Raw genomic sequence first — 15,755 nt, forward strand, 5'->3', positions numbered from 1 at the left:
TAATGTTGCCAAATTTTTGACTTTTTTTTTCGTTTCAGGCTCATCTTGGAGTATGGTTCCCTTCCACTATAGACTCTAGGCTTTATATATTTTGCCTAAGCCTAAATATCAGTATTTGAGTCATCACACTCAAACCAGTTGTTTTCACCTGACCCTGCTATGTATTCTACTCAGTTACTGGATTTATTTAGCAAACTAACCCTAGCTAATCGCTATGCTCCCCCTGCCCCACCTCTGCAAACCCTTTTATACTCTGCTAATTTTCTATTTTTAGGTTAAATCTGCTCTTATGCATTACTGTAACATATCTAACTGTACTGATCATACTAGAGCTATATGGTGGTATTTTGGCAGTTTACTTGGAAAGTGTTAAAATGCTATATGGAATGATGAGTAAGAAACATATAGCAACACTGTCCTGTCAGGATTGGGCTGAAGTGTCACAATGTATTCAAATTTAGTACGACAATGTTGTTTATTTATATTTATGTACAAGAAAGAATGCATGCAAGAAAGTGTGTGTGTTATAAACAATAATGGAAAGTCATAGTCTATTCAGATTCCCATAACATTGCTCAAGGGATGTTAATTGATGTGCTGTTTTACAACACATACATTGTACTATAAGAGACATAAATGTATTTGCTGAGGTGTTGAACCTTAGCTTTTCCTGGATGTAAGTTTGCTGGCTGAGCTGGAAGGTTAACTTTCAGACGTTTCGTCACTATCCTCGGTATAGTGGGCGGCACGGTGGCACAGTGGTTAGCACTGCTGCCTCACAGCGCCGGAGACCCGGGTTCAATTCCCGCCTCAGGCGACTGACTGTGTGGAGTTTGCACGTTCTCCCCGTGTCTGCGTGGGTTTCCTCCGGGTGCTCCGGTTTCCTCCCACAGTCCAAAGATGTGCAGGTCAGGTGAATTGGCCATGCTAAATTGCCCGTAGTGCTAGGTAAGGGGTCGATGTAGATGTAGGGGTATGGGTGGGTACGCTTCGGCGGGGCGGTGTGGACTTGTTGGGCCGAAGGGCCTGTTTCCACACTGTAAGTAAGTAAAGTAATCTAATCTAATTAATTGGAAATAGTCACAAGTGCGTTTTTTTTAGGGACATAAATTTAAGGTGAAGGGTGGAAGGTATAAGGGAGATGTCAGGGGTGGGTTCTTTACCCAGAGAGTGGTGGGGGCATGGAATGCGCTGCCCGTGGGAGTGGTAGTGTCAGAATCATTGGCGACCTTTAAGCGGCATTTGGATAGGTACATGGATGGGTGCTTAATCTAGGTTAGAAGTTCGGCACAACATCGCGGGCAGAAGGGCCTGTTCTGTGCTGTATTGTTCCATGTTCTATGTAACATCAGTGAGCCAGCAGATGAAGCACTGGTGGTATGGCCTGCATTTTGTGTTTAGGTTTCCTTGGGCTGGTGATGTCATTTCCTATGGTGATGTCATTTCCTGTTCTTTTTCTCAGGGGGTGGTAAATGGGATCAAAGTCTCTGTTTATTGATAGTTCCAGTTGGAATGCCATGCTCCTTTGAATTCCTGTGCGTGTCTTTGTTTGGCTTGTCCTAAGATGGATGTGTTGTCCCAGTTGAAGTGGTGTCCTTCCTCATCTGTACGTAAAAGTACTAGTGAGAGTGGATGATGTCTTGTGGCTAGCTGATGTTCATGTATCCTGGTGGCTAGTTTTCTGCCTGTTGTCCAATGTAGTGTTTGTTACAGTTCTTGCAAGGTTTTCTGTAAATGACATTAGTGTTGCTTGTCGTCTGTATGGGTCTTTCATGTTCATTAGCTTCTGTTTTAGTTTGTTGGTGGGTTTGTGGGCTACATGATGCCAAGAGGTCTGAGTAGTCTGGCAGTCATTTCTCAGATGTCTTTGATGTAGGGGAGAATGGCTAGGGTTTCTGTTTTGCTTGTTTGAGTTTGTTGCTGAGAAATCGGCAGGCTGTGTTCATTGGGTATCCATTCTTTTCTAATATACAATATAGGTGACTTTTCCTTTGCTCTTTGTAGTTCCACATAAATAAAAAGTGGGCCTTACCACCAGTGCTTCATCTGGAGGCTCACTGATGATGTTACCTAATATGGTGATGAAGCATCTGAAAATGAACCTTCCAGCTCAGTGAGCAAGCCTACAACCAGAACCTCAACCTGAGCTACAAACCTTCTCAAACTCCACCATACCTGTTCCTTTTAAGTCAGATCTTTGCCAATTGATGTTGCTGATGGACTTTCATAGGTTAAGCAGAGCATTTTGTAAGAAAAAAATCTTCACCCAGCAGATATTACCAGCGCTTATCCATGAGAAGATGATGGTGGAATACCACCTTAGGTCACAGTAGTCCATGTGGTGAAACTACTCCCACAGTGTTGCAAGAATGTTGACCCATTGAAGTTGTAGAACAAAGAGAAATGTCCAGGGTGCAAGCAAGTTTTTGGCTCCAGGTCAGAAGAACATGACCTTTTGATACCCTATGAAAAATATATTTGACTCGCATTAAATTGTTTTTTAAATTCAGACTTGTTGGGAATCATAACTGACTCTGAAGTATACCCTTAATGTGCATGTGATTGGAGTTGGCTGACTATGCTGAAAGTAAATGATTGAAAAATCTTCCCCAGTCCTTGCAGGATATTTTAATTTTGAGCAGCACCTACTAAATTCCTTCAGTACTATAAGTTATGTCTGCCAAATGGATTGATTGTTTAATTACGCTATGTGCTGTCATGAATTGCCATCCGTGGTAAAATTAGATTTAACATATCTGCCAGTCTTGAGCTGTCGCATACTTAGTGGTTGCCTTGACACTCAAGTAATGAAAGTTTACCCAGACGCACATAGTGGAGGTGATAGGCCAATAATGAATAGATAGCCAAAGTTAAGTTTGTATTCAATAATGAGGTGAGCCGAGGCCACCTTTTTCGTGGTGACACAACCAAACATTAGTGATTCTGTGGGCATGTTTTCAAGTTCAGCTGGCCATAAGGATATATCTTTTGTGGGGTGGTCTTTCCCTTACCAGATGTTAGAAATTTTCTGATCGACCTGTTCAAAGGTATTAGTTTGCACCTCTGGAGCAGGTTGTCTTGAATCCAGGCCTCTGAACCTGATACCAAGTCAGTGGGGGGGCCCTTCACCTGTAATTAAATTTTGGAGTGCAAAACTGAATGATTGGGATATGTACATGGAATTAAGGCAGAAGCTGAACTACCATAAATCTTGCAAAAAAAGCTATAGTTATTTAATGAAATGCAGTTTGACATTTTACAAACATGGAATTTGTTTTCGGAGCCAGAAATATTTTTTCTAAACTTGAGGTGCCTTTTAACCACCTATTTGTGACTATTTAAAGATTTTTACAGCAAGACCAATAGCATTGAAATTATGGGATTTTTCTGAGAACTCTCTGGGAAGCTAGGAAGGAGATGGCTGAGCCTTTGGCCTTGATCTTTGAGTTGTCATTGTCTACAGGTTTAGTACCAGAGGACTGGAGGATTGCAAATGTTGTGCCCTTGTTCAAGAATGGCAGTAGAGATGACCCAGGTAATTATCAACCAGTGAGCCTTATGCTTGTTGTAGAAAAAGTTTTGGAAAGGATTATAAGAGAGAGGATTTATAATCATCTAACAAACAACAATTTGATTGGAAATAATCAACATGGATTCCTCAAGGACAGTTCGTGTCTCTCAAATCTCATTGAGCTTTTTGAGAAGGTGACCAAGCATGTGGGTGAGGGTAGGAGAGTTGACATGGTGTACATGGACTTCAATAAAGCCTTTGATAAGGCTCCACATGGTCGGCTACTGGAGAAAATGTGGAGGCATGGGATTGAAGGTGAATTAGCAGTTTGGATTAGAAGCTGGCTTTCTGTAAGAAGGCAATGAGTGTTGGTTGATGGAAAATATTCAGCCTGGAGTCTGGTTACGAGTGGCTGCCATAAGGATCTGTTTTGGGACCATTGTTGTTTGTCATTTTTATAAATGACTTGGATGTGGCATAAGTGGATGTGTTATTAAGTTTGCGGATGATACTAAAATCTGTGGAGTGGTAGACAGTGTGGAAGAGTGTTGCAGGGAGACTTTGATAAATTTAAATGGCATCTGGATGGGTACATGAATAGGAAGAGTTTAGAGGGACATGGGCCAGGTGCTGGCAGGTGGGACTACATAGGGTTGGGATATATGGTCGGCATGGACAAGTTGGACCAAAGGGTCTATTTCTGTGCTGTATATCTCGATGACCTTCTGACTCTATAACTGCAGAACTGAGCTGAAAGGTGGCAAATGGAGTTCAAGGCAGCTAATTATAGACAATAGGTGCAGGAGTAGGCCATTCTGCCCTTCGAGCCTGCACCACCATTCATTATGATCATGGCTGATCATCCTCAATCAGTATCCTGTTCCTGCCTTATCTCCATAACCCTTGATTCCACTATCATTGAGAGCTCTATCCAACTCTTTCTTAAACGAATCCAGAGACTGGGCCTCCACTGCCCTCTGGGGCAGACCATTCCACACAGCCATCACTCTCTGGGTGAAGAAGTTTCTCCTCATCTCTGTCCTAAATGGCCTACCCCGTATTTTTAAGCTGTGTCCTCTGGTTCGGGATACACCCATTAGCGGAAACATGTTTTCTGCCTCCAGAGTGTCCAGTCCTTTAATAATCTTACATGTCTCAATCAGATCCCCTCTCAGTCTTCTAAACTCAAGGGTATACAAGCCCAGTCGCTCCAATCTTTCAACATAGTCCCGCCATTCCAGGAATTGACCTTGTGAACCTACGCTGCACTCCCTCAATAGCCAGAATGTCTTTCCTCAAATTTGGAGACCAGAACTGCACACAATATTCCAGGTGCGGTCTCACCAGGGCCCTGTACAGCTGCAGAAGAACCTCTTTGCTTTTATACTCCATCTCTCTTGCTATGAAGGCCAGCATGCTATTAGCTTTCTTCACTACCTGTAGTACCTGCAAGCTTGCCTTCATTTGACTGGTGTACAAGAACACCCAGATCTCTTTGTACTGCCCCTTTACCTAACTTGACTTCATTTAGGTAGTAATCTGCCTTCCTGTTCTTGCCACCAAAGTGGATAACCATACATTTATCCACAGTAAACTGCATCTGCCATGCATCTGACCACTCACCTAACCTGTCCAGGTCACCCTGTAATCTCCTAACATCCTCCTCCCAATTCAATTGTGAGGTGATTCACTTTTGATAGAATAACAGGAAGGCAGAATACTAGGTCAATGGAAAGATTCTTAGTAGTGTGGATGTGCACAGGGATCTCGGTGTCCATGTACATAGATCCCTGAAAGTTGCCATATAGATTGATAGCGTTGTTAAGAAGGCATACGGTGTTAGGTTTTATTGGTAGAGGGATTGAGTTCAAGATCCGTGATGTCATGCTGCAACTGTACAAAACGCTAGTGCAGCATCACTTGGAGTGTGCAGTTCTGGTCGCCCCATTATAGGAAGAATGCGGAAGCATTAGAAAAGGTGCAGAGGAGATTTACCATGATGTTGCCTGGTCTGGAGGGAAGGTCTTATGAGGAAAGTCTGTTCTCATTGGAGAGAAGAAGGCTAAGAGGCGATTTAATAGAGACATACAAGATGATCAGAGGATTAGATAGGTGGGCAGTGAGAGTCTTTACCTAAAATGGTCACATCTGCTTGTGCAAAGGATCATAGCTGCAAATTGAGGGGCGATGAATTTAAGACAGATGTCAGAGGCAGGTTCTTTACTCAGAGTGGTAAAGGTGTGAAATACCCTGCACTACCATTGTAGTTAACTCAGCCACATTAGGGGCATTTGAACAGTCCTTGGATAAGCATATGGATGATGATGGGTTAGTGTAGGCTAATGATGCGCTTAGATTAGTTCATAGGTCGGCACAACATCGAGGGCCAAAGAGCAATACAGCGCATACAGGCCCTATGTTCTATGTTGTCTAATTGAATGCAATCTGGCTGTATTTCAGCACCTTTTGGCGAAGAATAGAAGAATCACTGATAGCAATGTGATGGTTTCTGCAATTAGCTACGTATTTGTGGACTCGAGGTTTTTTTTCCGGTTTCAGAGTAATGATCATGATCTGTTTTGTAATTCTGTCTACTGCAAAATCCAAGTTTATCTCACTTGGCCTTGAATATTAGAAAACAGCTCCTGGAAGCACCTGCCGAACATGTGGTCAGAGATGTGGCTCTAAAATTGGGTTCATCAGCCACACAAGGACCCACAAAACCTATGACTAGTGATGCCGAATTTCTTGGGCCATCACACTTGTTATTGAGAGTGATTGCTGCCACTGATCAGAATATTAGGCTTCATATTCAATTTGTTTTAATCCTTTTTCTCTGTTCACTGGCTGCCACCCTACTTGTTGATGGACTGTGGTCACTGACTGGCAATCAATATCTTACTGAACTGAGCATTTTTAAAAAGTGAGTGATGCTAGTGAGTATGAATGGAAGGAGTTTCATTGCTGCGTTAATTTGTGTCCTTGCCCAGTGCCCAAACATGTGATTATTTGCTGAGTCTTTGAATTGTGATGCAGAGGTGGAATACAAGTTGTTTTCTTTTCTCTTCCATGTAAATATCTCAATTGGCTCTGCTAATTTTGTACAAGTAAGTTAGCCACCTGAACTATGATTTAATCCCAAGCATGTCATTACCTATACAGCACAATAGCTCTTTGTGTGTTTTTGTACATTTTCACCTTACTGCAGGTTATGATGTTCATCTTAAAATGTTACGATGTTGGGTACGTTGTTGACCATAAAATTGAAATTACAATGGCACATTCTGTTTCCAACCACCTTGGGTTCAGTTTAGTACAGGATGAAGCTACAGCATGCAACATTCCAGGGAGGGTTTGTTATATTTAAAGATGAATAAGTTGGATGCTACATAAAACCTATCCTCTGCTGTCTTCTGTTTTTTGACAAAAAACCTAGTGCCATGAATCAAGAGTCACAAGTATGTTCTTAGTTGTAATATGCTGTCTCATCTTACACCTGCCATTCTTAACTCTTAGTGCGGGCCCACTTTGTGTGGAATTATATCTCGTTTTGTGGCTTGAGTAGGCTGGAGATTTTCTAAAACATTAATTTTTTGCAAAGTATTTTACGTGAACTGAAAGGGCAGATTTTCAATTTAGTCAGTCTTGGCCATTTTACTCTTTGGTACAAGAGATGATGGCTTAATGAAAAATACTGTAGTATATAAATGTTTAGACTACAAATGATGAAGCTTATTAGTAGTACAAGTGTGTAAATATTTGTATTTGGTTATATTGTATTTTCTAAGATTTTAACTTTATATTTTTTCCTAGGATGAACTTGATCTTACTGATAAACACAGGGAAGCAATGTTTGCACTTCCTGCAGAAAAGAAATGGCAGATATACTGTAGTAAGAAAAAGGTAAGGAAATATTTTTTATTTTTAAAACTATGCATTTAGAAGTAGATGGAAACATCTGAGTATAGGAACTTGAATTCACAGGATACTTGTCACACATAATTTTCACAAGAGAATATTAACTGTTACTTGCATGTTAACTGTTTGCCTGTTTTAATGTTTTTCTTTTGTACCTTACTTGAAGGCAGCAGGAAACAAAGACAACTGTTGTCCAAGATTCAGTTGATGGCCCTCTAAGTAGCAATTGTGGTGTGTCTGAGAAGAGCACTGAAAAATTAACATCTGGTTTGTTTTCTTCCTCCTGTTGTGTTGGAGCACCTATGCTGTACTTGATTTTCCCCACACACCTTCAGTTCCAATTCTGAATGGTATGGCGATTTCTAGATAGGGAAGAATACATTAGGTAGTTACAGCAAATGAAATAATACTCAGGATGAGGAAGCCAGGTTACAGTTGGTTATACTGGCAAATGTTTGTCCCCTAATCTCTACCCTTTGAGAGGGGAAGAGGAGAAAGAATTAGTGGAAACAAAGTGCTTGCAGTTTTTTCTTTGTGTTCAGGGAAAAGGATCTTTTTTAAAAAAAAACTCCTAAATCACAGTATATAATTAAACATGATTTGGAGATGCCAGTGTTGGACTGGGGTGTACAAAGTTTAAAAAACACACAACACCAGGTAATAGTTTAACAGGTTTAATTGGAAGCACTAGCTTTCGGAGCACTGCTCCTTCATCAAGTGGTTGTCACCTGATGAAGGAGCAGTGCTCTGAAAGCTAGTGCTTCCAATTAAGCCTGTTAGACTTTTACCTGGTGTTGTGATTTTTAACTTTATAATTAGATATTGATCACTGAAAGTTAGCTCTTTTCATTTTCTTTAATGGAAGACACTTGAAAATTTAAATCAACTAGTATTCCACTTACACTGAAATTTTGCTTTTTTTTTCTTTTTAAATGTTTTGACTTCTTTTGAAAGTGAACCAGCTTTCTGGTTTCCCAGTCTTGAGTGCATCGTTCAGTTCAGAATTGTTTTACTTTGATTGCTTTTGTGAGTTAGCTATTTCTGTATTGTACAGGCAACTGATATTCATCTGTGCATTAATCTCCAATCAGCTAAATATTTCCTCCCTTTTTGTTGTCTTCTGGGACAGTCTTTCTGTATTCAATAAAAGTCACACAAACAACATTAGAGTTTGTTTTGCTAACTGCCTGAACCAGGCATCAAAATTCACTTGCCCTATTTTCGAACTTTTACAGCTATTGATGATCATTAATAGTGTTGTTTTCTTTCTCAGTGGATGCATTTTTTTAAAAAAAAAGGCTTGAGGTTTGGAAAGTCATTTCAGAGACTAATGATTTTTGGTGTAGCACAAATTCCCTCTTCAAATATGTGCTTGCAGTTCACCTCAAACCAGAAATGTGAACTTGCTAATGAAAATTTCCTCTTAAAATATAAGTCTCTCTTTCTATTTACAACTCTGTTATTAATAGATGCCAACATACCACTACCACACGACTTTTATATTCAGTGGTAAACATGGAAATCATTTATTGGCATCATTTGGGAAAGGAAACAGGTGTGTTCATCTGATATAAATCTTTGTCTTCAGAAAGATCAGTCACTTAGTCTGACTCTGCTATTCTTCCTCTGCTTCTGTGTGTTCTGATTTGTATTAAACTCTTTTAATTAACTCCTTGACACTTGGAATCAAAAGAAAGTAATGGCATGTAAAATGCTGCCTTATATATGTGTACATTTTGACATGTCTTGAGCATCTCAAATGATTTCAAGATCCAAGTGATCTCTCATTTTAAAGTGTTCATCTGCATCTAATAAATCTCTCCTTGGCCTTGCCATATCCTCTTTCTGATTTCTTCCAGTTCAGTGCTGACTCCAGTAGTGTGTTCAGCTCATTTTGGCCTTAAGCAAGGTCTGGTAAATAGAAGATCCATATCTTGAAATTTTGTAAGCCTTTTAGGAGCATATGGCCTGAGTCTAAGCTCTTTGTATTTACCCAAAAGCAGTCATTGCATTTAATGTACATCATACAAAGAACTGTATGTGGGAGATAGATCCTCAAGACTTGGGGTTTTACATATTGTACTTTCTGGTTAATTTTGCAGGCAGAGAATTGATCATAAATTGACCTAACTTCAATATCTGGAATATGTTCAGAAATTACCTGTAGCATTTGAGTGTCCCTACTTATTTTGGCAACTGCTTTGTACCCCTCTCAACTCAACTTCATCTTCAGGAAAAGTATGGAATTCTTTGACCATGAGACAAAAAAAAATGCCAAGTTTCTTTTGCAGGATGTTTTAGAATGCTCAGCATCTTAACTTCAATTACTGCAATAGTGATACATTATCAATCAGAATAATGTTTTTAGAAAGTTTGCTAGATTGCATGAAACATTTGGCAGGGTTGAAACTTGCACATTTTATTGCAAACTGCTGACTGAAACTTAATCTGATTTTTCAAAGTATATTTGAATTTGAGCAGTGATGGGAATGTAAAACAGGAATTGGCAGTTCGGCACTTAGGCATGCTCCTCTAGTTAGATGGTGGTTAATATGCACCTACACTTTATTTTTCCACCTTTTGTTTTACATTCCTTAATAGTTGACCTAACAAATGTTTATTTCAGTCTTGAAAGCCGTAATCTCAAAATCCAAAGTCATTTGTGAGAAAGATTGTTCAGTCTTGGAAAGGAGTTCCCATATATTGTCAACCAAATATTGGCAGCCTTTGCAAGTGTAGTGTCTTCATCAGTTAAATTATTAATTGTTGCTTCTTATTGAGCTGAAGATCTCCAACAGGTGTGACTTCTTACTGCTTTAACAATTTAAATGCAAGATTTTGTTTATTTATAGATATCTAATTGTTTTTTTTTTACAAGGTCACACCCTCAGGCTTTGTCTCTTATTTACAGTTTTTGAGCGCCACTTTTAGTTGGATCGTAGAACATAACAGAACATAGATCAGTACAGCACAGTACGTGCCTTTTGCCCTCAGTGTGCCGACCTTTTATCCTACTCTAAGATCAAGATACCCTACATACCCTCTTACATAATTAAAACTGTAAAAGTAAATCTGTATGTTAACAGCTTTGTGATGTTTTTGCAGAGCTCCAGTCACGAGCTGGTACTTCCTGATTCGTGAGTCTAAGATGGGTCTGCTGATCCCATTTGATCCCATAAGCCCTATTATTAAATATTATCAGCATTCTCCCATTAGTGTAATCCCAGGCTTGTATAAATACATCGCTTGTCCATGATTTTTGGTCCCTAAAAAGTAAATTGTTGCATTTCCCTGGTGAAATATACATCAGCCCTTTGATATTTTAACTTGCAGCTTCATTTGTTTTAGATTTCATCATTGAAATTTCACATTAATTCTATTACTGGTGATCTCTTCTGTGATGGCCTTTTCAATTCACTCTTAAATAATTGTCCATTTCTCCCAGACCAGAGCTTCCTCAGCCAACTGCCTTTCCTTATCAATTTGCAGTTACAATTAAACTTTTCATTCTCCATATTGATTATTAAAATGTACTTATCCTACCCTTTCCTCTTAGATGTTTTTAAAATTATTCTTCCTGTACGTTATGCAAATTTTTTTTCATAAAAATTAAAATTGCTGATTTTAAACAAATCATTAATGCACCAGGAATGACATGGTTTATTAATAAATTATCTGAAGTTTATTTTTAAAATCCCAGTTTTAACATTTTATTAATAAAAGGCGCTCTCCCTTCTGGCTATTTTTTAATAAATTGCTTCCATCTTGAATAAGGTTACATCCAGTATTTGCTTTTCATGATCCCAATCTGGTTTCTAGAAATCTTATTTCACCTTCATTTAAATAAAGCCATTTTCTACTCTGGTACAAAACTTCTAATACATTTCTTCTAATTTGTTGTGAGAAATATAATGAATGGTTCATTCATAATCATCTGTAGAAAACCTTGCATTAAGCATGCTTTTTTTTTTGACAACAAGCTTCTTCTTTTCCCATTGTAAATTTCTGCATCAGAATTTTTCTTCAAATGCGCTGTCAAGGTTTATTGTACAATTGTCAGCTTTGGCTGTTCAGTGGGTCAAATGATGACTTGTATCACTCAATTCTACGTCATCTTATTGTAACTTTTTTCTGTTGTATCTATGTTGTCTCCAAACATATCTGCAGACTCTAACTGCTCTCAATTATAATCAATTGAATCTATTTTTAGTCCCCACCTGTGTCTCCCCTTCACTTGTGTGTCCAATTTCTGAAACACCTTGGGTGAGAGATTGGGGTGTGAACCTAATCTGTTCTTCTGCAAGAGTGACTGAAATGGTTTCTCAATTTCATGTTTCCTGAACCAGCTCTGTGTCCAGTGACAACTGTGTGCAGTTGCAGCTTGAATATGTATGAGAGCACTAAATCGAGAGTCTCTGGTTCTACACCTTTTATCCTTTTTGCCTTCAACGAACAGCTACCATTGGCCCGGAAGTATCTCTTTTTTTTCTTGAAATGAATTGCTGGGAGAAAAATTATTTTTTCCTATTTTACCCAAAATGTTTGTTTTTGAATTATTTACAGGAGTGAACATTCTTATTTTCCTAAGACTCAGTTAACCAATTCTGAATATTTGGGTTTTGTTTTTTAACAAATCAATAGTTTTGTTTATTAAATAAGCCAGGTTGATTTGGTTTTGTATTTGTTTTTATTTCTAAGACTAACATTGAGAAAGCTTTCAATTTTATTTTGCAACCTGTAGAGCTATGGGACTAGAGTGGCAGTACAGCCCAACCATCTCCAATTGCACTTGCAACCTTTCATATCATTCTGCTGAATGAGTATGAACTGATTAATCAACAATTTATTGAACTGAATTTACTCTGCTTTTTGTGGACAAAAATGCCTGAACAATTTTTCACTTGGCCAAATAATGGCCAATGTTGTAACTGTATTAGAACAAATTGAATAAAGGCTGAGCTTGTTTTGGAATATTTCTCCAGTATAGCCCTGATGTTATTAAGGGCAGTAGTCTTTGTTGTATACCTTATGCTGAAACCTTAAAGTTTGTTTTTAGCTTGAAGGTGTTACATAATTTTAAAGATTGGAACTTCTGAGGAATATTGTCCCTGGAAAGAAATACCTGTTCTGTACTTGAATCTTCAGAAGTTTTGCTATTGCAGGAAAAGGCACTTTACCTCCGCCCCTCCCTCACCTCAACCCTCTCCCAAACCTTTGGAATAGAGAGAAATAAGCTGAGTTTGTTTTCCTTGGAACAGAGGAGGCTGAGGGGTCATCTGGTTGAGGTAGACAAAATTATGAGGCATAGATAGTAGATTGTGAGAATCTCTTCCCCATGGCAGACATGTCTAAGACCAGAGGGCATAAGTTTAAGGTGAGGAGATCAGAGAGGAAAATTTTTTTCATCCAGAGTCTATGGAGCATACTGCCTGAGAAAGCAGTGGAGACAGGTACTGTCCCAACATTTAAGAAGCATCTGGATGAGTACTTAAAATGCCAGGGCATAATAGGGTATGAGCCAAGTTCAGGTAAAATGGGATTATGGAGTTTGTTGATCAGTATAGAAATGGTAAGCTGAAGGGCCTGTTTCTATCTTACATGAATCTGTTATTATTATGTTATGCCCTTTGACTCTAAAAGAAAACAGACAAAGAGAGACTGCATGTCCTCCAATTCCAGTTACAAATCCATCTTGCACTCTCTATTCTTAGTTGCTTGAAATAGCTTGTGAATTCCCAAATCTGGTTCAACATAGCCTATAAATGGGACCTATAAGACATAGGAGTGGAAGAAAGGCCATTTGGCCCATCGAATCCACTCCGCCATTCAATCATGGCTGATGGACATTTCAACTCCACCCACCCGCACTCTCCCCATAGCCCTTAATTCCTTGCATGATTAAGAATTTATCAGTCTCTGTCTTGAAGACATTTTAACATCCAGGCCTCCTTTGCACTCCGTGGCAATCAATTCCTCAGACCCACCACTCTGGCTGAAGAAATATCTCCCCATTTCTGTTCTACATTGACCCCCTCTAATTCTGAGGCTGTGTCCAAGGGTCCTAGTGCTCCCACATAATGGAAACAACTTCCCAGCATTCACCCTTTCTAAGCCATGCATTATCTTGTAAGTTTCTATTAGATCTCCCCTCAACCTTCTAAACTCTAATGAATACAATTCCAGGATCCTTAGTCGTTCATCTTCTGTTTATCAATGAGATTGACCATCTACTATAAATATGAGACACGGCTAGGAAATTGAAACCTTCCGACAGAGGATATTAGTGGAAAGTTTTAATATATGTTGAGAAACCCTGAACAAGGAGAAGAAAATAAAGTCAAAGTTTAAAATAATAACAAATTAGTGGGATGGGAGCAGGCTATCGTGATGCGTCTACCAGAGCAGCGTGTTTATGGATCTTGGAAAGGAGGTAGTGAGTTGTATGAAGTTGTGCATTTGAGGTAGGAAGTTATGTAGGAAAGATCTTGGGAAGCCATAAGATCTGTGATTGTTCTTGAAACAATCCCTTGATAATTGGGATCATGGTTCAAGAAAAGTAGGAAGTAGTGTTGGCGAGTTCCATTTCAATCTCTGCCAGGTAGAGGTCAGTTTACCAACAACAAATCATTCTCAGCAGGCTTGATGATAATCTGGGCGAGACCCGTTATGAAGATGTGGGTATACCTTTTAAGAGTTAAAAGCAGTAGAACTACTGGACAGCTCGTAATAAAGCAACAATGTATGTAACAGTAAGTTGAACAACTCGAGTAGATTTGACAAAGGGTCAGTTAGACTTGAAAAGATCAGTTAGATTTTCCAGCATTTTCTCTTTTGGGAACTCGAATAGCTTGTTGCCTAGAGACAAAAACAAATTCGAATACGGCCAATCAGTTTAAATTATACCCCGATTAAAATACCAATTTCCAATCAAATTTGAATTGAGTATATTGACTATCTTAAAAACCAATGACACAATCTGATACTCTGGGTATATAGACCGGGGGAAAATTGAGCAGTTGAGAGGAGATCTACCAGGTCCTAGCATGTAAGATACTACTTGAAAAAGTAAATCACTTCAGTCCCTTTTCAATCAGTAACCTGTAATGCAGAAATTCCTAACCAGGAGAAAAGTGCTGCCTGTTTTTGAGGTAAGTGTTGTTTTGTAAATTTTAATTGGGAGTTTTATCGGACTAGTATGATAGAAGGGAAGCTAAAAGATAGGTTAGAGAAAGAAATTGTAAATAGTGGTTGGTTAATTATTCTCTCTTATACTTTAAGAAATAAAGTTGTTAAATTTTACTTTTAAATAGTCCTTGGTCACTTGACTTTTGCAGATTACTGCATGGGATAAATCTCTTCTGTGTTGCTGGGTTTAAATTAAGCAAAAGGGTTTACCCAGTGTTGTAACAACAGACCTGAAAGAGAAAAGTGTAGCAGTTTCAGTGGAAGGTTGTGTTTGTGTGGGTGAAAGGAGCAGAGAACTTTGAACACAAATGTTTAATAGTTTTTTTTGTATAAATTAGTTTGATTTGAAAATGAGGAACTCCTGAAATGGTTTCATAAACTAGTTATAAGTTTAAAACCTGAAGAAAATTTGAGCATTGAGGAATAAATCTGATTGTATTTTGTTGGTCACTATTCATCTGAATAGATATTAATAGAACTGCCTGTCATTCCAAACTTCACTCAAATTTGTGTGCTACAGCTCCCGATTTTCTTCGAAGTTCCAGAGTAAAATTTTATTTTTAAGCCATTGTTGTTTTGCCTTTCTAATATTTTACATGTGCATCTATTTATTGAGTACAGGTTTTTATTAGCTTTTTAAAACAGCAATTAAACTGTAAACATTTAGGAATATTATATAACCTCGCCAACATCTAGTGGTCAGTCAATAAACTGCTTGGATTGTTGCCATTCTAATTGAAGTTCCCTTGAGAGGCCACATGCACTTTGAGATTAATTTAAACAATTTAGGCTTCAATTGCAAATTGGTTTTGGCAAGATGTAAAGATTGTCTAAATGAGTAAAAGTCATTGTTCTTTAGGGAGTAGAATGTGTGTACCATTATTATGTGAAGAACAAACCTTCATATGTTCGTTTTTTGCTATGTTTGCAGAAGCTAACCCGTTAAAAACCAAAAGCAATCTCTGAAACGTTACTTTTTGAATCATAGTTGAATTTCTTTTTGCTGGAAGGAGTTCATGTGGATGTGAGGAGGAAAGTATCCTTTGGTTGAACTCCAGTGTTATTACACATGTTAAATTGGGGAATATATTCTTTTTCTTAATACTGGTGTGTATTGATGCTGTTTCTCTCTATTTTCACC

The 15,755-nt window shown here is 38.5% G+C and overlaps 1 protein-coding gene across 6 annotated transcripts in view; it reads left to right on the forward strand.

Moving 5' to 3' along the window:
- Positions 1-15,755, forward strand: part of daam1a (dishevelled associated activator of morphogenesis 1a) — a 185,301-nt gene that overhangs the window by 100,700 nt on the left and 68,846 nt on the right. For all 6 annotated transcript variants that reach the window (XM_072568840.1, XM_072568846.1, XM_072568842.1 and 3 more), the window contains one exon: positions 7,325-7,414. In XM_072568840.1, coding sequence (XP_072424941.1) covers positions 7,325-7,414 — 90 coding nt within the window. The remainder of the gene's footprint in view (positions 1-7,324; positions 7,415-15,755) is intronic.

The sequence above is a fragment of the Chiloscyllium punctatum genome, chromosome 4 (assembly GCF_047496795.1).
Source record: "Chiloscyllium punctatum isolate Juve2018m chromosome 4, sChiPun1.3, whole genome shotgun sequence".
In the NCBI taxonomy this organism is placed as follows: domain Eukaryota; kingdom Metazoa; phylum Chordata; class Chondrichthyes; order Orectolobiformes; family Hemiscylliidae; genus Chiloscyllium; species Chiloscyllium punctatum.